The sequence below is a fragment of the Balaenoptera physalus genome, assembly GCF_965194825.1.
Source record: "Balaenoptera physalus genome assembly, chromosome: 9".
NCBI lineage: Eukaryota > Metazoa > Chordata > Mammalia > Artiodactyla > Balaenopteridae > Balaenoptera > Balaenoptera physalus.
The window spans coordinates 99,288,169-99,314,860 of NC_138888.1; the positions used below are offsets into that span (position 1 = coordinate 99,288,169).

The window sequence follows — 26,692 nt, forward strand, 5'->3', positions numbered from 1 at the left end:
ATGGCTGCGGCTGGGTTATCCATCCTGAGAGGCAGTTATCGTGTTATCTGAAGACACATCTATGTAGACAGCACACAGGCAGGTGTGTACCAGAAGCATGATGGACCAGAAGGTCACGGGCCTCTCAACCTCCACATCTACCTTTTCCCTCCTTCTCTCCTCCCACAAGGCAAAGGGTGTCTCCTCTTGTCTGATTAGACACTGTTCCCTCCTGCCTTCTCCAGAACGAAGCTTTATTAAGTACACTCCCTCTCCATCCTTTTATCCTAACATTTTCCTTTCATTAGAACTTAAGTATTTCAAAACCTATACTTTCCCCTCGCAAACTTAACGGGCCCTTCTCCGGTGTTCATATCTCAGGAAATTACATTTAAATAATGTTTCCTTTATCTGTCCCCATATAATCTCTAGGTAAGTTTAATATTTTGCAAACAAGAGTTTCTCCTGAATTTAGCAAAGCAGCCTTGGCTAATCAGAAATTGTGGGATCTCAGCAGCCCCTTCTAAGTATTTCTTCCAGTTCTCATGCCAACATACAGTGTTACTTTGCATTAGAAACACTCAGTGGAGTATTTTCGAGACAATGATGGTTGCCCCAGAATTGTAAACATCTCTCCATCACTTTCATCAATCTACCTCACCTATCAGACACCGTCTTTAATGATATTGTGTTGAATTATTATATTTTTCTGAAGCCTATGCTTCTTATCATCAGTATTAGCACTATTTTTTCCTAACCCTAACCCTAAGGTCACTCATTTCTATGAAGGGCAAATTACGTTCCTGGAATTGCGCAGATCCAGCTCCTGCTTTGGTAACTTGCTATGCTGTTACCCAAAGGGGTGACCCCCTGCAAATGCATCTCCCTCACCAGCAGTGGCTGCATTTGGGGGAGTCAATGAATGATGTGTGAAGGTTAGGGCTGCACAAGAGTGAGCCACGAAGGGAAAAAACCGCTAATGGTTTGCTTTTTCCTTTTCCCAATCTCTGCAGATAATCCGACTCAATATATGTTTGTGCTTAGGAAAAAAATCAACAAAACCTTCAGCAGAATGACTGTGGGATTCCGTGGCCTTATACCTGAGACAGTTATTAGCATATTTAGTTCCAGGTTTACGGAAATGCTAAGTGCTGAATAGCACATACGCTTAAAACTCAAGTAAAGGAGGTTTGGATTAAGGTCTTTGAGACTTCCTGAGAACCAGGAGGGCAAATAGAAGTCTTTTCTCAGGAAGATCTGTGGAAAAGAACCTTCAGTCCTTAGGCTACAGGCTAAGCGGACTCAGGGTGAATTACTGAGTTAGCTCTGACCGTCGGATTGTGGTGCTAGATGAGATCTCCAGCTTGTCATCTCTGCAGTCAGTTGTGCTTTGCTCTGCAGCCATGGACTGCACTGAAAACCTCTGCTGTTTAACCCCCAGGTATGGACACCTGGCCTTCAGATCCTGGCTAGCGATCCCGGGGAATGTAAGCAGTGTTTTAGAGGGTATTTGAAGATAAGGAATAAGCATGGATTTAGAGAAGAATGCTCTTCCACATTTGCTAGAAGCTTTGGGTAAGTTTTATAGTAAAATAAACATAAGTATGTAGTCAATGGAAGGCTAAAGTCTCATGAATTTTTAAGCTAAAACTCAAGACTTCAAAAATCTTCCTTCCTGCTGTTTCAGGCTCTGGTCTCCATCCTTCTGAAGATGGGCTTTCCTTTGCCACTAGAGGTGTTTCAGGGGAAGAGTTAGAGAAACGTGGACCATTTCTTTATCTGCCCTAGCAGCGCATTCCCAAATTCCAGAAAGCAAGTGATAGAATTTCAAATCTTGGAGCTCAGTCATTTGGAGTTAAAGTAGTTCTCAGTTCATGCATTCCACAGATAGCAAAGTATTATGTCCTGAAGATAGCAGTAGGGTCTGGAATCAGCATAAAGTGGACATATCTTAGATATCAACACGACAACTCACTGGATGGAGAATGTCGACCCATCTCTGGGGTGTCACAGGACAGCTTAATACACTGGGCTGGCATCACCTTTCAGATTACGAGGAAGAATTAGGTCAGTGATGATATCCAATCTCCTTTATGTGTGTTGAGACTAAGAACCATCTAGTACACATCGATCTAATCTTCTGGGAAACAACCAGGAGTTATTATGTGCACAATAAGAATGTCAAAAGTGTGTTTTAAAACTAAAAATAGAGCTACCATATGATCCAGCAATCCCACTCCTGGGCATATATCTGGACAAAACTATAATTTGAAAAGATACACTCAACCCAATGTTCATTGCAGCACTATTTACAATAGCCAAGACATGGAACAACCTAAATGTCCATCGACAGATGAATGGATAAAGAAGATGTGGTCTATATATATAATGGAATATTACTCAGCAATGAAAAATAATGAAATAATGCCATTTGCAGCAACATGGATGGACCTAGAGGTTTTCATCTAAGTGAAGTAAGTCAGACAGAGAAAGAGAAATATCATATGATATCACTTACATGTGCAATCTCAAATATGACACAAACGAACCTATCTATAAAATGTGTGTATGTTTAAAACACACTCACAGACACAGAGAACAGACTTGTGGTTGCCAAGGGGGAGAGGGATGGGGGAGGGATGGACTGAGAGTCTGGGATTAGCAGATGCAAACTAGTATATATAGGATTGATAAACAACAAGGTCCTACCGTATAGCACAGGCAACTATATTCAATATCCTGTGATAAACCATAATGGAAGAGAATACAAAAAAGAATGTATATATGTGTATGACTGAATCACTGTGCTGTACAGCAGAAATTAATACAACATTGTAAACCAATTCTACTTGAATTAAAAAACTGTGTTTTATCAGCAAACATGAGATCACGCTCATTATGACTCAATTTTTGTGAGGGGGGAGGAAAAATGGATATAAATAATGGGTATAGAACTTGAGATATAGAAAATTATGAACAGCTCAAAGATTCACTTAACCATGGCAATCAACTACCGGTAAAGCATAGATGGTAGACATTTATATTCACTAAAATGTCATGCAATCTAAAAGTGGAAATATCCAGTGTCTTTTGACATGGCGTTCTCTAACCTAGAACATCACTGCAGCACTGTTTATCAGTGTGAAAAACAAACTGCTCATGAGAATGGTGGTTTCAGGCATCTTTACGCACACAAAAGAAGAGAGACAGAAGTAGGCTCTTGCATATAAAGGAAAGAGAAACAATCAAGGGACAATACTTTTAAGAATTAAAAAATCTTTTCAAGCCCCATTAAATTATAATGGCATTGCTTTTCAGGTTATTTTTGCTTTACGTCCTTTGAGTGTGAATACATATATTCTCTTGTTTTGAGGCATCAAGGCTTAATTGTAATAGCTATATCAAGTGAAATCCTCTATAATAAACTAATGTTCAAAAAAGGACATGTAAACTGTAATCCTTAGAAGATCTATTTATAAGTACAGAACTGTGTAAACTTTATAAAGGGCACAAAATCCAACATAGACTGAGTAGAAAATAATCTCATTCTTCTTTACCCTTGTATTTGCATTCTGTCAAAATTATAAAGTGACACATAACAGTCATTTAAAAATTTAAAAGAAAACTTTAGCTAAGCTTACAAAGTGAAAGTATTTCTTCTTCTCTCCATATTGTACTATCTTAGGACTCGATGGTGATACTTTGGAGGCACAGTCACAACACATAATAGTTTTTTCCCTCCTATTTGGCCATGTAGGTTTATGAGCTTTCCTTAGATGTTTAATGTTTGAACATGACACTGAGCTCAAAAAAATGGACTTTCAGAAAAAAAGAATGAAAGCCAAAATTGGTAGCTGGGTTCTATGCACAAAGTAGCTGCATCAAAGACCTTGGATGGTGTCTGGACTTACTTCTGGTCCTTGACTGTGTGACAAGCCCAAAAAAGGTCTAAAGAACAAAAGAGGTTGCCAAGTACGCTGCGATGTGGCTACCTGCTTTACGGGGGTACATACACAAGGTGCACAAACTAAGCCAACCCGTCAAAATCTTTATTCTAATCTGCAAAAGAATACTAGGAAAGTTACAAAGAAACCCCCTATAGTTAAAACAATCAATAGCAATTCTCACTCTTCAGAACTAACATTGAGCATGGGTTACAGAGCACGTAAGGAACAAAGCTAAGAATATCCAATGCTGGCTCACATAACACAGTTTCCTTTTTGGCTAAAGTGTAGGAAGTGCTAATGTGGTCCTTACAATTATGTTAACCACAGCAAGTACTTAAGAGCTGGACTAAAACTCAGCTTCATAACAGAAACAAATTTAACAAAACAGAGTTCGACCTTAAGAGCTGGCACCAGAATGTTCCTTAGTGAAAACGCTGTCCCTATTGAGAGGCAGAATAACCTCGTGGCCAAGAGGGCAGATGCTACAGCCGAACTGTTCGGGGTTCAAGTCCCGGCTCAGCCATTTACTCTGTACTGCAGTGTCCGCACTGGGAAATAGGAAAGATGGTAACAGAGCCCACCTCGTAGGCCTGTAATAAAGATGAAACAGATATTGATGGAGTAACTTGGAAGAGTGATATATAAATGCACATGCTTGTTGTTTAGAGATATTGACAGGTTCCAGAAGAAGTAATGCAGGAGCAGAGCTGAGACAGAGAAGACCAAGACCTGCGTGTCTAGTGATCTATCTGACCACTTCCCATCATCACCTCTCTTCCAATCCCTGCCCCCGATAACATGTTCACCACACGCTGCTGAACTCTTGCATGCTGGCACGTGCCAGTTTTCTGTTTGTTTAGTTTTAAAAAGCAAAGAAAGGGGATTAACATATACACACTACTATATATAAAATAGATAACCAACAAGGACCTACTGTAGAGCACAGGGGACTATACTCACTATTTTGTAAAAACCTATACGGGGAAAGAATCTGAAAAAGAATATATACATATATTCAGATATAGAATATATACACACACACACACATATTTATTTGAATCACTGTGCTATACATCTGAAACTAACACAACACTGTAAATCGACTATACTCCAATAAAAAAATAAAATTAAAAAAAAAGGAAAGAAATGGCTGAGCTTCACACAGTGGTCTATGTAAAATGGGACAGAGGAAGCCGGATTCCAAGAGTCAGAAGAGGCCAAGAAAACTTGAAACTGAGGAATGAACAGAAACCCTGGGGCCAGTTTTGGAGTTTGACAGGCTTTGAAGCTGGGATCAGGACGCTCCTGGATCACACCAGCTGTGCATGAATCTTACGATAACTTAAGAAAGCACCAATATTTCCAGACTCTGCTTAAAAAAATTAAACTCTCAAATGCTTTAACTAATTATAAGGGAAGATATTTGAAGGCCCGTGTGTGAGAGCCAGCTAGCTGTCCGTCCCCTTCCACTGTATAAAACTGATGCTAAGGGCTGTTCAGCCAGAATCCTATTTCCCAGGGCCCATCCCCTAGCGGGCAGGCATGGCCATGTGGTTCGTGACGTGTGGCCATTCTAGGGCGAGGCTTTTAAGAACAGACGTACTTCCTCCATCTGCTTTCATCCTTCTGCCATTTGGGTTCAGATGACACAATGGCATAAGATGTGAGGACCTGGGTACCTGAGTCACTGCGTGGAGGAGAGCGGTGTCAGCTACGAGCACCTGCTCACGTTGTTGAATGAACAATAAACAGCATTTTACTGAATTTGAGGCTTTACACGTTTTAGGCTCAATTTTTATAGCAAGTAGAATTATTTTAACTAATATATCCAGTTATTTGAGGATGACAGCACAGTACGAGGGCTAAGAATATAAACGTTAGCATCCTCAATGGACCAGTTATTGGCTATGTGACCCTGGGCAAATTATTTAATCTTCCTGAGCTTGGGGTTCCTTATCTAGAAAATGGTGGTAAGAATGGTACCTGGTTTAAATGCTAGAATGAGCCATAGTTTAAGTATCCAATAAACTCAGCCTTTATTAATATCTATGAGGCTTAGCCTTGTGGATAAATGGATCAGTTGAGTGAACAGAACAAACGAATCCAGCTTTCCAGTAAGCATGCAGAGGCATTCCTCAAGATACGAATGACTTGCTTATAGCACTCTCCCCTCTTGTCCCAACACAACGGTCTTGTTCTTGACTTACTCTGTTAGGGAACCTTGTAGACGATGACCTGATACCTTATGGCCACACCCCTGCCCCATAGCAGCTCGTCTCTTCTGTTGGAGCCCGACTGCACACAGCTCAGAGGGGACCCCAGGGCACAGCTCATACACGACAGTCTGCGAACTCCTGTCTCCCTTCACTTCCCTTTGCCAGCTCCCTCCCAGCTCCCCCAAGGAAATCTTTTCGTCTTCACATATCTCCCCCACCCCACACAGTGCTCAGAAAGGACTGACACATTCCAGAGAAAAGCCAGCACCATTCTGAATATGACTCACTGTTTTGAGAGATTATGTAATTTGAGGTATGATCCCTTCTTCATATTCTCCCTTCCCCACAGAAAAATCTAGTAGAATTTAGTAAGCCCACAGATGCCCAGCAAACGCATTTTTGTGAAATGAACAAAACTCTTTGGCAGGTCTGAAGATAGTATTAGCTGAACGAGCCCATCAGGTCGCTGGTGGGTCTTGAGCCACACAGCTGGCTGACACTGTCCCCTCCTGGGGGAAATCCGACCCCAAGCCCCACCTAGAGCATGGATGCCTGCCCCACTACTGTGTTCAAGTCCAGTTCTGCCCTTACCAGGGTGAACTTGGGCACGTTACGTAACCTACATTTCCCTTTCCTCATGAGTAAAAAGGGACTAATAGCAAAGTAATACATATCACCGAAGAAGGAAAAATAGTGGCATGCTTTGGCTTTAGTCTCAGTGTGTAAAATAGTACGGATTTTATAGTTTTCTCCCTATAAAGGAAAATGAAATCTGAATGAAATATTTTTCCGGTTATATAAACTTCTATAGAAATGACAAAAATGCTAACTGTTGACACTGGGTATTCTGGATATTTATAGATCATTAAACACCTCACTAACCACTTTAAAATACCCAGACCACATAGTATGGTGGTTAAGGACTACCGTAGTCCATTCAGGATGCTACAACAAAAATACCATCAACTAAGTGTCCAAACAACAGATGCTTTTTTCTCACAATTCTGGAGGCTGGGAAGTCCAAGATCAAGGTGCTGGCAGATCTGGTCTCTGATGAGGGTCCACTTCCTTGAAGACAACTGTCTTCTCACAGGGGAAGGGGCCGTGAGTCTTTGGGGTCTCTGTTATATGGGCACTAATCTCACTCATGAGGGCTCCACCCTTATGAGCTAATCACCTCCCCAAATCTCCACCTCCTAATACCATCACCTTGGGCATCAGGTTTCCTTGGAGCCTCAAGGACTGAGGCTCCAGCCCACAGCAAAGACTGAGGCCCTGGGCACAAAGATTCACATCCTCTCTGCCACTTACTAGCTGTGTGACTTCAGGCAAGTGACTTCACTTCTCTCAGCCTTTGTTTTGCCCTTGAAAACCCAGAGATAGTCACCATACTATGTCATAGCAACCTCCCAGGATTGTTGAGAGAGTTCAACATGACAATGCACATCAGGTGCTTTACACAGGGCCAGTCACAGGACATGGCCTGAACAAGTATTACCATTTGTATTAGCTATTGATAATCTCGTGATAGATATCTGTGGAGTGAATGAAGTATTTGGCATCACCCAGCAGTACCACCAGTGCTGAGGGGGAATAAAAATGGTCACCACTTAAATTCAGTGGGGAGCGATTGCTGGTTTCAGGCACTACTGACCTAAAGATTTAATGGTGGAAAAAAAGGTAAAGCTTAAAACAAAAATGATGGCTTCTTCTTACCCTGGGGAAGTGAGTATGACATAACTAAGAATGAACTAGACAACTGTTAGGATGGTATGCCGCTAAAAACAGACTCTTTTACAAATTAAAATTTCAGGCGATTTGTATGTAAAATTCAAAATATTTATGCTCCTTGCAGTTGTATTTAATTCTCACAATTATTTTCTGGATGGAAAGAAAGGAAAATTATTAAGAATGTATTAAATCTTATGGAAACCTTGAGGGATGAAGAGCATATATTTATATTACTTTTCACTTTAAAACTCATTTTCTTCAGGAATCCTTCTTCAATTAATGCATTTCTGATCTTTCCTCATAGGATCAGGCTCTTATTTTAAAAACTTTCAGTAATTTTGCACTCATGAGATGCTAAGTATTAAAGGCTTTATAAACTGTAAAGTTTTATAAAAAGGGCAGTCCTTTGCCTGTTGATACACTATTTAGTGAATGAACTTGTAAACAACTCAAGGGCAAGGAAAGTGCTTTCCCTTTCTTGTGGACCAGGAAGAATACTCAGTGCAGAGTTCTAAAGGGTAGAGGCTTTTCTCAAATGCTTAGCTAAAGGGTATGCAATGAGCGACAACTCTAAAAATATAAAAGCAGAACAAAAGAATAAAGCAACTGGCATTACTTTGAATAGCATTATGAAGCCATTTACAGAGTGAAAAGATGTGCACTCTGGCCCAGACTGTGCTATCTGGGCCAGAGAATCTAGGACGTGCGGAATATGAATTGAAAAGCCCAGGCAGGGCCTGGGGAAGCAGAGGGAGTCATCAGACCCCGGTCATCACCGACTTATTATCACTTGGATGCAGGCACTCTCACCAAGGGACCAAGGATTCAGGCCACATACACCTTGAAAGGAAAATCAATACTTGCAATTGCACTTAGACTAAATTCAAGCATCTCTGGGGAAAATGCTGTATCATCCTGGTCAATGCATTTAATGCAACATTAAAATATATTTGAATTCAGCCTTTATTCTTTCATGTTTCTGTATACAAAATTCGGACTAAATTTTCAAAATTATTCACATAATCTATGCGAGTAGATGGGTTTTCCCCACAAAAACATAATGCTTTTGAGTGTTTACTTTGAAAGAAACAATAAAGAACAATCCATGAGTAGATAGAATTATTATTAAGCATTATAGAAAGCTGAAAAATTCAAAGTAAATTTTTACTTTGGAGGTAAAATTTTCCTACTCTGATCTTGCTGTAGGTCTCCAATATACATGTCAATTGGTCAATGATTTGCTGAAGACCTAAGAATCTCCATGAAATTTTATGTAATCTTTCTTAAAATGACTTTTCTTTTTCTCTCTCTCCTCCTCCCTTCCTTCGTTCCTTCCTTCCCTCCCTCCCTCTCTCCTTCCTTCCTTCCCTCCTCCCTTTCTTTTGTTTTCTTTATTTTCCTTCAAAAAACAACTGAATAATTGTTTAGGTGAATTTCTTGAGGTAGAAGCTGTAAATAAGATTGGCAGTTTTAGCAGCAGGTTGACTCACCTAAAGTCAATCAGATACTCTTGGATGTATTTTCCTGTGGCTTCTAATCAATACGTTTTCATCTCAAGAACACTCCCTTGTTAGCAGCTTTGCATCGATTTTCAGTTTCCAGAATGCAGAGAGGCAGATCAAGGATTCTTTCTTACACATTCAAATTCAGAGTGATAAAAATATTAAATTACCATCTTCCTCAATTTGCTTGTATTTCCCAATCAATATACCTCTACTTCATTAGATAATAGCAAAGTGTTTCAAAGCAGCTATGTTTATTTATAAATACGAATTTACTTGGTTATTACATAGAATTTATAACCTTTTTCATTTGAAACTTTCCTAAGTAAAATATGATTATTTACTTACTATTTGATAAATCATCAGATGTTTTAGAGTTTCTAATTAAGAGCTAAAGAAATGTGCTATTTCCATTTACAAAAACATCCCAGGGTAATGAGTTTGAATCTGGAATACTGACTGTCATTTCTCATGCAGTCCTAGAGTATAAAGTCTGTTAAGCCTCACTACAACTATGACTAATCATCGCGTGTACACATTCTTTAGTTAAAGGAAAAGAATCCTTACAATGTAAATGATTTTATAATAAGTATCACAATGTACTGGCCCAATATTAGAAGTTTTATTTTCCACGTAAGAATTCACTAGCTGACTTGCAAAGTAGTTATGGTAGGTCCATTATATGCAGAAAGATCCTCTGTTTCCATCCCCATTAAAAGACAGATTTCTAAAAAAATGGACATCTTTGTATTTCTTATCTAAGTATTTTCACAAGGTTAATGGTCAGACCTTTATTAAATGAAGTGATATACACGAGAGGGTGTTGAAAACTGTAGCGTCATTATAAATCATCAATGCAAATTTTTGTCTCTCAGTAATATTCTAATAAAATGGTACTTTATTTGACTTTTACTGTAAAGGTAAAGAAGTTACCACCACAACAATTCATTTACTGTCTCAAAACCTTCAAATGATAATTATCTGTTGTTGTTTATAGAAGGATTAAAACTTGAAAGCAAAAAGGTGGAATTACCCAGTAAAATGTATCCAGATCTATGTCTAGGTGCTTCTGAAGTGATGTATAAGCCAAGAAGAGAAAGAAAGGGAAAGGGAGGTGGAAAAATCATAGAAAAATCACTTCTACTTATTAAAAAAGAGATGTATGGATTTCCTAAAAATAACAAAACCCAACATAGAAGAAAAATTGCCTGTGAAATTTACCCACTGAAAGTAGCAGGCTGCAATCCTAAAGGACCAAGTAGTCACCATCTGAGCATGATGTTTTGATTGAGCAAGCATCACGTCCATCCAATAAACGTCTACCAAGATCCTCCTGCATTAAAGGCATCAGGCTGTGTGGGAGCGAAACATACCTGCTGCATGATTACTGCCCTGGGGTAGCTCTGAAGTTCGTCTTGTGATGAGACTTCCACAGACACTTATGGGGCACAAAGTATTTAAACAGCACCACAGGAGAACCAAAGAAGTCTTACAGGAGTTCAGAGATCACTTTTAGCCCTGATAGGAAGTTGGGATTTGGGTAGGGCTTGAAGGCAGAGAAGGATTTTGACAGGCTAAAAAAATGCTACAAAAGAACTTATTTACAGAACAGAAATAGAATTACAGATGTAGAAAACAAACTTATGGATACCAGGGGCGGAAAGAGGGGAGGGATAAATTAGGAGACTGGGATTGACACATACACACGACTATATATAAAATAGATAACCAACAAGGACCTACTGTATAGCACAGGGAACTCTACTCAATACTCTGTAATAACTTACATGGGAAAAGAATCTAAAAAAGAGTGGATATATGTACCTGTGTAACTGATTCACTCTGCTGTACAGCAGAAACTAACACAACATTGTAAATCAACTGTACTCCAAAAAAAATTAATTAGAAAAATAAAAGAACTTTCCAGCACCTGTAACGGTGCAAAGAAGGAGGCTTTAAGGCGTATTTTATGAACTCAAGGAAGGGAAGTCTGGCTGGAGCATTGCCAGAAATGAAGTGACACATGTGAGAGAATCACTTACTCGTGTCAAATAAAAAATAAACATCTTTACCAATATTTTTCTATTATACACATCTCCTTGGTTTATGCCTGCAGAATACCTGTGACCTATACTGTAAGTTAAATTTTCTCCAAATCAAATTCAGGCCTATGGCCTTTCCGTGACCTTGGCAAGAACAGTCTGGGGAAACTGGGTGGGCATAATTCAGACTGGAGTGTGAGGGGGACTCAGCAGCTTGTGAGGAAAGAGACACAACACAGAAAACTCTTTCCAAAGTTTCATTCATTTCAGACAATCTTTGTGTGCCCAGGCCAGGCTTTGCGCTAAACGTTGGGCGTGTAATCACCAGTGAAATGAAAAAGTCCCTGAGCTCCCAACTGGGAAAATGGAGTGCTTTTGAGGGAACGTGCTTTTACTACTTTGTGTCAGCAGCTAAGTCAGGGATCACTTTTTAGGGCAAGGCTGAAGAGCTGAAGATTCTTATCCTTGGGGGGGATACGCCTTCATTCGGGAGACTCATTTTGTCTAATGAGAGATGTTATTGATGGGTTCGTGGTATAAATGTAAACTCTACAGGAAAAAAACTCTATAAGGAAAAAAATCAAAATTCCTGGTAGTAGTGTAAATTAACCACTGCCTCTGAGATGCAGGGCAAGTGTTCAGTGAGCTACAGGAATGACCCTTGTTCTCTAATAGAACCACCTGCATTCTGTACTACAGGCACGAACTTCTTGGGCCTGCGTAAAAGTCATGAAACTTTCTCTTTAAAGGACCAGAGAGTTAATATTTTGGGCTGTGCGGGCCATACGGTTTCTGCCTTTGGAGCAACAAAGCAGCCACGGACCACACATACGCGAATGAGCCTGGATGATTTTCAGTAAAACTGTATTTATGGACACCAACATTGAACCTCATATCATTTGCATGGGTCCCAAAATATTATGATTTTTTTCCAACCATTTGAAAAAAACATAAAAATCATGCTTAGCTCAAGGGCCATTAAAAAAACAACAGGCGTTGGGCCAGAGTTTGCTGACCTCAGGCCTCCTATAGAAAAGGCTAGGTAACAAGGCAGAGGGAAGAGGTCCTGGAGCAGGCCTTGCAGGTCAGGCCCGCGCGGCTGGGATACCTCAGGGTGTGCAAAGTGTGCTGTGTGTGACCCTGTGCGGTTCCCTGAGGTGGGGCTGACGACCTCACTGGGTCCTCAGAGGGGGACCTGCCAGGAGGAGCTTCGGAAACACCGATCAGAACTCACCGCCCTACGAGCGATGCCACTACAACTATTCTTTACCTACTGCTTTTGTATTTGGTTTCTCAGATTAATTAATTAATTGAAATCACTAATTATTATTACTGAGCCCTTCTTATACGCCAGGTCCTTTGCTAACTATTGCCATACGTGTTCATTTAATCCTCACAACAGTCTTCTGAGGTCTGAACGGTTTATTATTCCATTTCATAGTTGGGAAACTGAGGCTCAGAAAGACCCTCCACTGTTTGTTTTCTAGATCTTTTTTCCTTATATTCTGCACCTCCTTCCTAAGCAAATTCACTGACCCTAGTTGCCATTTATACGCTGATGATCCCCAATTGCCTAAAAAACCTTTCCAACAACTGTCCCCGCTGCAACCTGGCCAGAAGTGACAAATAACCTCCTTTCCTGGCAATTGCTCTCTCAGTAAAGGGCGACATCACACACTCTTATCTCTGAAATCCCCTCCCCACGACCCCTGGATACAGAGCACTGTGATTCCTTTTATACTCATCCACCTTTTTCCTAATCCACTCCGGACAAGCCTTCTGCAATGATATCCTAAGTGGTTGTCCTATATACATGCTTTTTAAAAGTAAAAAAAAAGGCATTATCATAGAACAAAATGAAATATTATGAACCTACGATTGTCTTTAAAAAGCTACCTAAGAAAGGTATCTCTCTGTGTGTCCATGCAGTTGAATGAGATTACACTGAAGTGGTTACAAACATAAGTTCTACTTGACTTCTAAGGGTTGTGTGTTCTCGGACGAGTCATGGAACCTGTAAAGTGACAATAATAATAATAATAGTGTCTCATGGCTGTGTTTTGAGAACTAGAGAAATTAATACATGCAAAATAATTAAAACACCAGCTGGCAGATGGTGATTAATAAATAATAGTTTTGATTGTTGATGGTTTTATCAATATTAATAGTAACAATGCACAAAAAGATTAGCTAATAATGTACTAATATTTTCCAAGTGAATTTGCAATAAGTGGTGGTATTGCAGGAGTTTGATGGACCTTCTTTTTACTCTTCTGTGTTTAAAACTCTGGAAAAATCATTAGTAAAATAAAGCAACCAAAAAATCTTTATTGAAAACCAGTCTGCATTAAATGAGGATGCACTGAAATTGGTCATCTGCTGGAAGAATAATCAGACACATTTCCTGTTACATTTAAGCTACCTGAGATGTTTTATAACACCCATTCTGAAATTGATCTCATGCTTAAACATTATCGTAGTACAGTTAACAAGAATTATCACCATATATAATTATTTGAATACTCAGTATTGTGCTTTGAAGTCACTTAATAAATGTGTTTCCTTTCTTCCTCCAAATCCTAAAATCCAAATTATTATAAAAATTAATTCCACTCAAATAAATATTTTTTTCCGCCAAACCAAACTAAAAGTCTATCTACATAGTAGCCACATTCAAAATTTATAGTTCAGAGCAAGGAAAAGAACAAAAATAGAGCAGCTGGCGTATGTTTGAAAATACTAATCCTTATTAGGGCATCTCTTGAGCAGATGAGTTACTTTAGCTGCATTAAATCTCTATTAACAGTAGTGAATTCCTAAGCCAGACAGCAACGGTAAATAAAAGAACCCGTGCTTACATTCATTTGATGGTTTTGCAGACTCGAGAATCACTTCTGGCACCACAATTGTGCGTTCAGGAAACAAAGAACATGAAACATGATGTTCCTTAGAATGTTTTCCTTGTACTATTAAATGAATCAAATAAATGAGGCACAGACAAGGAATTTCGATTTCAGAAGATTTTCATCCACAGGAGCTTTCAGTTTCTGCAACTTTTGGGGGGCGCCCATCCTTTGTAAAAAATTTTTGCTTCCGTTGTTAAAATCAATGGAGCCAAGAAAACTTTTCTTAGACTGTTCAAAAAAATCACTGTAACCCCCCTTCCTGCCAGCTGTGCAATTACTTGTGCAAAGGAACAGGCAGAGAGCTGGCACAAAGAAGCACTAGATTTAAAATATACAGAACATTTTGGTAAATTGGATTGGTTGGAAAGATTAAAAACAAGTCCTAAGGCAAATTAAGACAATCATTTCCTCAAGGTAAAGAAAGTACGAGGTCCAAGCTGGCGCTCACTTGGTTTATTTTCTGACTTGCCTTAACTGTGAGACTTTGAGGAAGAAAACTGAAAAAAGATCAGCAGAAGAGGATTTAAAATCTTGGACATTTTCTTGAAATGATTATTGCCTAAGGACAATGTAAATTTAAAAATAATGTCTTGAACTCATGGGAAAATTAACTTATTCAAGCACTATCCCTTTAGGTGTAAGTGGGTTGCAGTCAGAGTTTTACGTATATTATTCTTTTCTTCACAGTGGAACAAGGGCATTTTTGTTAGTTTCTATTTGTGATTTCATCTTGAAAAGTTAGAGATATGCCTTGGAAACTCATTAACCCTTATTAAGCTATTTTGAAATCAAATATCCATAAGTCTAGCTAAAACTCTTAGAATGCTTATGTTTTTGCCTATATAATCTTGTAGGATAATGAACTCTATCTATATAGTTTTCAACACTCTATGGCCCTTCTGAAATGTTTCATCCCCATGATTAAAATGAAATAATTAATTTCCTTGAGATAAATTGCCAAAGCAAAAAAAATGTCTTTTAGACCCATATTCTGAGTAAGAGTAAGAAAAAGATCTGCTGGCTGCCTTGGGAAGGGGGAATAACAATAGATAAGAGCACAGGCAGGGCTTTCATTTTCTGCAAAGAGACTAAATTCCACAATGGAAAGAGTCAAAGTAAGGAGTAGACGGCAGCTACAGACAGGTGAACTTCCAACATAAGCCCAAGAGTCTAGATCTAACCAAATCTCATCTCAGAATCCATGATCTCAAAGACTCCACGATGATCTCAGAAATCCTGGGAGGACTTGGAGATGCAGAAACTTGGGGAATGACTTGAAAGACATAAGAAGAGCCAAGATGAACCAGACACCTGCAGGGGTGACACTGACCCCCGTAGGTGTTCCTATAGCTACTTTCAGAGATTTTGCATCATCCAAACTCAGGTGGAACGTGGGCGTGGCTCGGCTGTACTTTAATCCGCACCAATGGATGTCTTACCACGCTCCTCATCTTGCACCCTCTCTCCCCACCCGCATCGCCCTGACACGCGCTCCCTCGGCTCCAGGACTCCACTGCAATATGCCTCTGGATCTCAACATTTCCTCTTTTCTATCAACTCAGGGAAAGAACCATCTTTCCATCTCTCCAAGCATAACCTTGCGTCCTTAAGTTAACTCCTTTGCTCTTTGGGATTTTGCTCCGTTCCTTAAACTTCTTTGTATTGTATCTTGCATCTTTCCATCTCTTCACCTAGAGGTGCTCCTTCCACACGTCATCCCGGAAGAACACTCAGATCCCCTTTGTTCTGAGACACATAAGTGCGCACACACAGCCCCACCCCTTATTTACTCCTAATACCCCCTCAATTACAGAGTCTGGTACATGAAAAATACTTAAGAAATGCTGGTAGAATGAATGAAAGACAGACTGTTCACATTGAGCTCTTTCCTTTGAATGCTTTCTGAAGACACGTTCATAACAGTTGCCTGTCTAGGCATCTTCCCAGCCCCATCCATCTGAATAAGGTGGCGGGGGAGCCCTCGCTCTATCCCATTGTAGACCCTCCAGCCCCATCCTCGTGGGCTCCCACCCAGGACAAGAGCCCCATCCCAAGTCTCTGAGACGATGGTGCCAGGGGGAATGAGGACCGAATGGGGAGAGGAAGAGGCTCCACCCCTGGTGGGTCGTTCCACACTGAGGCACACCCATCCTTCCTCACGGCTCCAGGCAGACTGATGCCAGGAGCGACCCTTCTGGCCCCAAATCCAGCGGTCTTATTACACTCCCCGGCCTCTTCCGTCTTTCTGTGGATGAAGCAGCCACTCTGGGAAATCCTTTCCCCCCTGGGATCTGTTTCTGCTCCTCTCTGCTCACTCCCTCTTTTCCTGGATCCTGCACCCCGCCCTCCCATTCCCTCACCAGTTATTCCTGAATGTGGGCATCTTGCCTTGTCCTCTCTTCATTCAGGCCCCGCCTTTTTCTGAATAAGCTCATCCATGTCTACCTCCATGGCTCCCTCTCCACCCACGTCACGTTTTTTCATTTCATCCATCCATTTCATCCATCCTCACCCTGCCTGACCTTTCTGCTTCCTCACCGATTTTGCACATCTTGCTTCCACTTGAGCTTCTGGGAACACAGCTTCCTTTCTTCTATCCTCTCCATTAAAAGTTCTCCATCAAACAATGAGCAGAGACCCTTACAGGGCTTTTAAGACCTGGCCCCAACCTTTTTTCCTAAATGTATTTCCCATGACAGCCCTTTCATACACCTTTGCTTCAGCCAAACTGTGTTCATAGGCTGGGTTGAAAATTTATTGAAATACCTATTTGTGTTTTTCTCCTTTCCACAAAATTATTAGCCTCTTAATAATTTCCACAAAATTATTTTATGCTTCCCTGATTCAGGGATTCCTGCAGGAAAACAGGGCAGCGGGAAGGCACCAGTAAATCTTCAGTCTTTTGTAAATGCCTAAACCCTAGAACAGATGATGCTAAATGTGCCAGATCAGGAGGGCAGAAGAAGGCTTAGCCGGGCCTCTAGAGCCGGTGGAGCCTGTAGGGACCTGGGCCCTGCTCCACACACCCTGGTGTAACACAGGACAAGAGGAAGAATATACCAGAAAGGTAACATGGCTGGAAGGTATTTTTATATATAGACCCAGATTCCTCTACTCAGAGTGACACTGAATCATTTTCAAGTCACTGAAATTTTTTTTTTTTTTAATCTGTGTCCATGTGGGATATTTTTCCTTAACCATTATATCCTTATTACCTTGCTCATGGGAGTGGCCCCAAAATGTCTGTGTTTGCAGCAAGTTGACAGTGAAGTCAGGATCTATAGGAATTCAGAGGAAAAAGAGACACTAGAAAATCTTGAAATAACAGGGGATGACTTAGAGGATCTTGAGCAGGTCTTGAAGGAAAGGATTTGGACAGGGGAAAAAGAAATGTGGACGGAGGGAAATGTTGGAAAGGCACAAAATATCTATTCTTAAAGAAAGATTTTTTTTAGTATGCTTTTTTTTAGAAGTGATTTTTTAGTATGTTCTTAGTACATGATAATTGACTTTTAATTATTTGACAGTATAACACAGTCCTGCAACATTTTCCATAATTTAATCAGTGCACAACTACCCAAATCCTGCCAGTATGTAGGAAAAAATGATATTAATCTACTTAACAAAGTATCATCAGCTGTTAATGATATAATAAATAATGATTATATTAAATGGTTAGGCTACAGTTAGCTCCCAATTCTGCATGTGTTCTTATCCTGGGAAATTTAGACCTTTGACCAATTTGTCTTCCCACTTCCTTTGATACACTGGGTTTTATTACGTTTGGCATTTGGCTTTACATTTTCTTATTTAGTTCTTTGATTCTTGTTTATTTCAAGTGTGAATGATTTCCTTCCATCGGGGACGATACTTCTAATTTTGAAACACCCACTGTCCCTGGTGTAATCCTGGAGATACAGTTCTTCAACAATATGAGATAAAGTAAATGAAGTAATTTCTAGCCTATAGTGCTAATGATGCTTTTACATTTATACTTGTTTTCTTCAAAAAAGCTAAAAGTTCTAATCACGATTTTTTTGTGATCAGTCGTGGAGGGAAGTTATACACACACACACGTGTACACGTATAACTTAGGGGTACATGGAAACTGCTCTAGAAATGCAAATTTATTGGTTTTAGTCACTTAGACACATGAATACTTATCATTCTTATGATACTTATTATCATAATTATCTTTACTTGTAGGTAATTACAAGGGTGTATGTAGGGATGATTGTTCTCAATAAAGCCTTCATTCATAGTGAGGCAAATCTCACACTATACAGGCCGGGCATCTAAACCAACAAAGGCTAAAACCTCCCTCACATCCTAAAGCCTGGCCCTACGTTTACCCAGAGCTTCATTCAGTCCCAATAAGCTCCTGGATCAGAAGCTTTTTCTTAAAATTTCCCTCTCCTTCCATACCTCATGCCCTTTTCAATCTAATTCAGTAGCTGTGTACTGAACAGGTTTTGAGTTATGTGCTTGATTGCTTGAAGCCATTTACCAGCAGTAGCATTTTTGGAAACTTTCCTGTTTCTGTCACTCTCCTAGTTAAAAAATATATTAACAAATTTATTCCTACTTTCATTATGAATAAATACTGTAGTAAAGGTGACTTTAAAATATTAATGTTATTTATACTTGGAATATTCCACATAAATAATTATATATAATTGAAAAGCACAGTAAATATATTGAAGCACACAACAAATTACATAGAAAAGCAAGGTAAATTTTATACATTTATATATCACATATGTAATTTACTATATAAATATATATGTATATACAGTTTACTATGCTTTTCAAGTTTTGGAAATAAATTTTACTTATTATTTTGAACAAAGAATCAAATATACTCCATGAGCAAACTTGTGGTTATGTGAAAACAAAAACAGAAAAACGATGTGCTTGAAATCTCCCATTCTAAACAGAGCTGGTTAAGCATTATTTCTAAATGCTTCTTGTTTTCCTGATTATCTATCATCCGTGTGGCAGAGGAGACAGAGCCCATAATCCAGGGCGCATGGGGTGGATCTGAGACTCACCACCGGAGAAGCCTTTAGTTAAAGTCTTTTTTTACATTAAGCACAAGTAAACATTTACATTAAACATAATACATGCTATTCCATAGAACACCCAGCTTGTTTTAATACATAAGCAATGCTGTTTGCCTCTTCCTAATCTTTGATTAATTGACACCATTAGAAAATCTGTCTCAGTTAAATGGATAAAGAAGATGTGGTACATATACACAATGGAATATTACTCAGCCATAAAAGAGAATGAAATAATGCCATTTGCAGCAAGATGGTTGGACTTAGAGATGATCATACTAAGTGAAGTAAGTCAGAGCAAGACAAATACCATATGATATCACTTACATGTGGAATCTAAAATATAACACAAACCAACTTATCTACAAAAAAATGAACAGAGTCAGACACAGAGAACAGACTTGTGGTTACCAAGGGGAGGGTGGGGGAGGGATGGATTGGAAGTTTGGGGCTACAAGATGCAAACTATTATATATAAGATGGATAAAAAACAAGGTCCTACTGTATAGCACAGGGAACTATATTCAATATCCTGTGATAAACCAAACGGAAAAGAATATATAATATACATACATATATAAAAACAATCATTTTGCTGTACAGCAGAAATTAACACATTGTAAATCAACTATACTCCAATAAAATAAATTAAAAAAAATCTGTCTTAATTATCCATGCATTTAGAAGGCCCCCTGAAAAGCCTCACCAGTTTGCGATTAATGGATTCACTTCACACTAAAGACATTTAAATCAATTATATTAGTGTTTCTTAAAATTGGACAAATGTCACATAGTTTTCTCTGGGATGACGGACCTGGGGAAGAGAGAGTTGAGTGAAAATTTTTTAAAGTAGAAAACTCTTCTAAGGGTTTGTAACTATAAAAACTGTGGTATTACTGAAAGGAAGGGCTGGAAATTCAGATTTGTAACAGTGCTACGCTTGTTTAAAGTAGGCCATCCAAGAGGCTTTCTTAAGGAAATTAAAATTAAGGAATATTTCTTGGGCGAGGACGAATTGGAATACAGATTTGATGATCACATGCAAAAGCTGAAGTAATAAAAAACAAGATTTCTTAGAATGAGAATTCTGAATTTTCGTGACTCTTCACAGGAGAGAGGACACATAATCATTGATAAAGGGGGAAAGAATCACCTGTAGAAGAAGGAATAGGGAGAAAAACCAGGGCACCCAGTGAAATAAAGAGCAGTGATAACTGAGGTTTGTCACCATTGGTCACTTGCTTTGGGAAGATCAAGAAGAATGAGAAAACAGGTTATCAAATAAAAGGTATGATTATGATGTAGAAAGAGAAACGTAAACTCTTATACCTGGAAAGTTCAGAGGAGGACTTTCAGTCCAATCCACCCAATAAACAGGCAAGCCGAGCCCCAGAGAGCAAGTCAGAGTTTATTCCTTGAGTCACGTTGGGCTAGAACTATTTTGTTATCTTGGCTTTGTAATCCTTTTCGCTCCTGTACATTGCAACCTAATCTTTGAGAGTGGGGTATTCCATGCACGTTACTAGCAATGCAACTTTGGGGAAGGTAGGTATTATTCGAAATTCAGCAATGCCTGTAACTGGAATAAAATTTAAACTAACAAAGCAAAGGGGCTGAGTGTTTCAGTGACAATCATTTGAATCTATTACCTACAAAGCTGTGCCTCAGGTATAGTTCTTATGTTTAATTATTGCTTTGCTTTATTCTAAGAAAATGTAATTCTACTCAACCAGGGAAAGATAGAGAGGGAACTAATTATCAGGAAAAATGAGAAGAGACAGACTGTGGAGGCTGGGGAAGAAGATAAGCCATCCCCGAACCTGCAGGAAACCCTGGTTCCCTAAAAGGACATCAAAGAGAATCTCCATATCATCCAAGTGTTAAAGTAATCTGAAATCTGGTGGTGAAAGTCCATCCACACCCCACACTGGAAAGCATCATGTATTGCACCAACATTACAAACCAAGAAGCACCACCGTCAAAAACAAAACAAGTAAAAGAAATGAAAAACAACTCCTACTCCTAAGGAAGAAACTTGAGCCCAAGGAAGACAAATGATTCCCCTTCACAATGAATAGCTCATCCCCATGGGATGGCGGAGAGGAATTACCACCAGAAATGCTGGCTAATCGAGGGCCATTCTAATCCTGTGATTTTCAGAGAGACAAACCTCTGTTTTGATAAACAGCTGTGTGCACTAGTTCAATTTTTGAATGGCTCAAAATTCCCTATCTCTAATTTATTTATCACTTTGTCCAGTAGAAGGCATAATTTAAAATACGTACTTTCCAGTCCCTTCAATAAGTGGTGCTGGGAAAACTGGACAGCTACATGTAAAAGAATGAAATTAGAACACTCCCTAACACCAGACACAAAAATAAACTCAAAATAGATTAGAGACCTAAATGTAAGACCAGACACTATAAAACAGAGGAAGAGGAAAACATAGGAAGAGGAAAACATAGGAAGAACGCTCTTTGACATAAATCACAGCAAGATCTTTTTTGATCCACTCCTAGAGTAATGGAAATAAAAACAAAAATAAACACATGGGACCTAATGAAACTTAAAAGCTTTTGCAAGCAAAGGAAACTACAAACAAGATGAAAAGACAACCCTCAGAATGGGAGAAAATATTTGCAAACGAATCAACGGACAAAGGATTAATCTCCAAAATATATAAACAGCTCATGTAGCTCAATATTAAAAAACCAGACAACCCAATCCAAAAATGGGCAGAAGACCTAAATAGACATTTCTCCAAAGAAGACATACAGATGGCCAAGAAGCACATGAAAAGCTGCTCAACATCACTAATTATTAGATAAATGCAAATCAAAACTACAATGAGGTATCACCTCACACCAGTTAGAATGGGCATCATCAGAAAATCTACAAACAACAAATGCTGGAGAGGGTGTGGAGAAAAGGGAACCCTCTTGCTCTGTTGGTGGGAATGTAAACTGATACAGCCACTATGGAGAACAATATGGAGGTTCCTTAAAAAACTAAAAATAGAATTACCATATGACCCAGCAATTCCACTACTGGGCATATACCCTGAGAAAACCATAATTCAAAAAGACACATGCACCCCAATGTTCATTGCAGCACTATTTACAATAGCCAGGTCATGGAAGCAACCTAAATGCCCATTGACAGATGAACAGATAAAGAAGTTGTGGTACATATATACAATGGAATATTACTTGGCCATAAAAGGGAATGAAATTGGGTCATTTGTAGAGACGTGGATGGATCTAGAGACTGTCATACAGAGTGAAGTAAGTCAGAAAGAGAAAAACAAATATCGTATATTAACGCATATATGTGGAACCTAGAAAAATGGTACAGATGAACCAGTTTGCAGGGCAGAAATAGAGACACAGATGTAGAGAACAAATGTACGGACACCAAGCGGGGAAAGCGGCGGGGGGGTGGGGTAGTGGTGGGATGAATTGGGAGATTGGGATTGACATGTATACACTAATATGTATAAAATGGATAACTAATAAGAACCTGCTATATAAAAAAATAAAATTGTAAAATTCAAAAAAAATGTACTTTCCAGGATGCCAAGTTAACTATAAAAAGGATTTCATGGAAGTTTTTAGTCTAAGTAAATTTTGTGCCAAGACTTTCACTCTTAAGGAACAATAAACGGAACGAAGGTTATGGCAGGAGAAACAGGTGCTGACAATTTAAATCAGTTCAATATTTCACTTACCTTTAATTTTCCGTAAGGCTAAGCCTAGTAATGAATTATCTAACATGTATGATTAAATGTTATATAATTTTAGGCAGTTTTTTGTATTTGATAATACACAAATAATCATCCTCCCTTCTGTTTGCTTTTTTCTATATACCTTGAGGATATAAAGCTTTTAAGATTTATAAGCAGTAGAAAATGTTTGAAACTCAAATTTGTATTGACATTATTCTTTGCATGAATCCACTGACCCATTTTTGAAAAGTAAAAATAACTGCTGGGTTTTTACTTGCATTGAAAATAGAACAGTCACAGTTCAATTATTACATTCACACAGCCCCCTGAAGACTGTATTTCAAGTTGCACAACTGACCTTCTTTTCTAAAACAATATGGAGATAGCCTAAATTAGAAGTAATTGTATTATGGAACATTTTGAAAAGGAGAATCCTGTTGCTTTTCTTGCATTTCCATCAATTTGGTTCTTTAACACTTCTTTGCATTTCCTTGCATATTTGTAAACGTGGCTTTATTTATTTATTTTTTTTCACAATATACCTGACCACTTTAGGGACTGACAAATGATACCTGGTTAGACAGCTGTACAGGAAAAAAAAAAAACCAAAACCCACACATGGAACAGGTTTCCAGAAACAGAGAAACAAACGTTCTTTGTAAAGAAGAATCCATACACTGTGCAATCCCATCCCAAGCCACTGCATGAAGGTTGACATTCGTCTCTCCAGCGAGAACTTGAGATGTGTAAGTTGAATTCACTTCACTCACCTGTTTGGCTTAGCTGGGACGTGCTTCTACTCCTTCGAGACACGATGGCAACCACTTTGGCACTCAGGCTGGACCTCCTTTTCTTCCCACCTGTTCCAACAGTGCCCACAGCCGTGTCCGACTGACTGCCATCATTATGCTCCAGTGTGTACATCTCTCCACTCACGCTTGTGCTCTTGGTGATGGCTCTTCCTGAAGTCCCCATCCGTCTGCCTTGCATTTTAGGGGTAAATGAACTATATTTACAAAGTAAAAACATATATGCATCCATAAATTACAGGTCAGCATAATCAAAACTTTAAATCTAACTTATTTTGAAATAATCCAGGCAAAATTTTAGAGGGAAAAAACCGGCTGAGTAGTAGTCCTACAGCTATGAATATTCTAAGGTCACATCACCGCCCCCAGTATTTATTTACCAGATGTGCCTTGAAACAAGAGCATTTCAAGGCAGCGTCATCTATAAACTTTTTGAAGATAGGAAAAAGAAATGCAACCGAGGCTACAGATGGGGAGGTGTCAGTGACCAATGTTATAAATAATTCCTCTGTTACTTTCAGAGAAAAGCTAAAATAGTTCAATCAGTGAGAAAAGTTCATATACATTCCTGAGGAAAAAATATCGTTCAAAATGGATACTCTTAATTTGCCACAGGACAAGGTTTAACTACCAAACGTAAAATAGATAGCTAGTGGGAAGCAGCCACATAGCAGAGGGAGACCAGCTCGGTGCTTTGTGACCACCTAGAGGGGTGGGATAGTGAGGATGGGAGGGAGATGCAAGAGGGAGGGGATATGGGGATATATGTATAGGTATAGCTGATTCACTTTGTTATAAAGCAGAAACTAACACACCATTGTAAAGTAATTATACTGCAATAAAGATGTTAAAAAAAAAATGAAACCAGTTTGAATGTGTTTCCTAACTCTGCCACCCTCCTTAAGTCTACTCTTAGTACCTGCTTTTTCTACTATTTTACTAGCACAATTCTGCTGAAGGATATACAGAAATGACAGCATTTGGTCAATTTCACCATCATAATATCCATCTTCAATCAAACACCTGCAAGTTTGTCATCTCTCATCAATCTCCTTAGCACACTCACCACAGTGGTTATTGAAAACCTCTCTTCGGTGATCTTGCTTTTACCTTTACAGTAAAGTATGGATAAACTAACATGTACTGTTTTCTCCACATTATTCCGGTGAAAACAGAATTACATCATAACTCTCCATCTGTATTTTAAAAATCACTGCACAAAAAAAAACTATTGTGAAATTTTAGACAGTGTTGTTTAGGTTATAGAGAAGTTTGAAAGAACAGGGAAATGTTTTCTATAATAGTTCTACTATGAAAATGTATCCAAGATGAGCTAGGAAGATTCACAAATTTTTTCATGGATACTTAATTACAGCCATGAAATGTTCTACAATGTCAACAAATAAAAATTCTGAAAAAAAATTAGAGAAATCTATACAGCAAATGATTACCATTTGGGGGGGGGGTGAATTAAGAAGTTATGTTAAAAAAAGTTTTGTGAATAAGTTAAGACACAATTTTTCCTCAAAAAATAAAATATTTTGTTTAGAAGCTCAAAAGTATTCTTATGTGATCTGAGGACAGTGCATAGCTTCCTGAAGAATCTAGAACACCATATTTTAAGTGGAACGTGTTAGGGCATTTTCCATTCTTCTGTTACCTAACTGAGGGGAGAGGTTTGCAGGGGGGTCTAACCAGCCAGATTAATTAAATCAATGTGAAGGTCATAGCCTTAGCACAAATCTACTTCTACTCTCCTATTTCTTAGCCTTTTATTTGTTCTGCTTCCATTGCCTGGAAGACTATTCCTGTCATTTAGATGTGCCTGAATCCTTCAAGATGCACTGTAAAGCTTTCTGCCTTATAAAGCTATTCAGGGTCTCTGTAGAACCATGACTGCTGCCTCCCAGCCCTCCGATATATTTTGCATCGGTTACGTTAAGATTTGGATAGTTTATATCAGCACACACCTTACGCATCACTAACATTTGCAGCATTCCTCCCATTGCTGTGAACTCATGAAGTTAAAAAAAGTGATTTCTCACTATACAAATAGACTGTGATATAACCCACCTTTAAAGACCAAACAAATGAAAAACCCACCTTTCTTCTTTGACACCCCCTCTCCTAGCTACTGACCTTTTGCTGAAGAACCTGAGTTGTTTGTACGTCCTCTCTGTCTATTCTCTTCTGGACTAAACAGAAGCGGGCTTTGTCCCTGCCGCTTCACCCAATAGCCTTTTCCTTTCATCAAAGTCACCAATTATTCCATGTAGCAAAATCCTGTCGTTTCTCAGTCTTTACCCTCTTGACCTCTCCATACACCATGCATGTGACAAAGCGTTTGCTTCTTTTGATCTTGAGATGCTTTATTCTCATAGATTTTCCCACCTAGTGCCTCCTGGCTGGACATTTATTCTTTTTCACCACTAAACACTGGAGCTCTTCAGCCCTCCCAACCCTGACCTCTATTCCCCACATGAGACCTGCTCCCTCGATGTGTCATCTGGTCCCAAGCTTTACATCCTTCTATGTGCTGCTGATTCCCAGGGCTTCTCTCCACCTTGTCTCAGTCCTCAACTCTAGATTTACGTACCTACTTGTGAACGGCTTGGGTTTGTCTGATAAGGCTCTCAAAAATGTGTTCAACCCAAGGGAAAAACTGCTCCTTCTCTAAACTTCCGTATCACATTAAAGACACTCCAATCACCCAGTTGCTCAGAGTGGTAACTGCCTCCTTTCTGTTACGAAAAAAAAATATCTAAACTTGGAAATG

The 26,692-nt window shown here is 39.1% G+C and overlaps 1 protein-coding gene across 35 annotated transcripts in view; it reads right to left on the minus strand.

The window, feature by feature from the left end:
* The window catches only part of RIMS1 (regulating synaptic membrane exocytosis 1), a 463,443-nt gene that overhangs the window by 40,868 nt on the left and 395,883 nt on the right, over window positions 1–26,692 (minus strand). For 21 of the 35 annotated variants that reach the window (XM_082474094.1, XM_082474116.1, XM_082474105.1 and 18 more), the window contains one exon: window positions 23,878–24,113. The exons of 10 other annotated variants lie outside the window; for them this stretch is intronic. In XM_082474094.1, the coding sequence (XP_082330220.1) occupies window positions 23,878–24,113 (236 nt within the window). The remainder of the gene's footprint in view (window positions 1–23,877; window positions 24,114–26,692) is intronic. 4 more of the 35 variants (XM_082474100.1, XM_082474107.1, XM_082474110.1 and 1 more) reach the window with 2 other exon arrangements.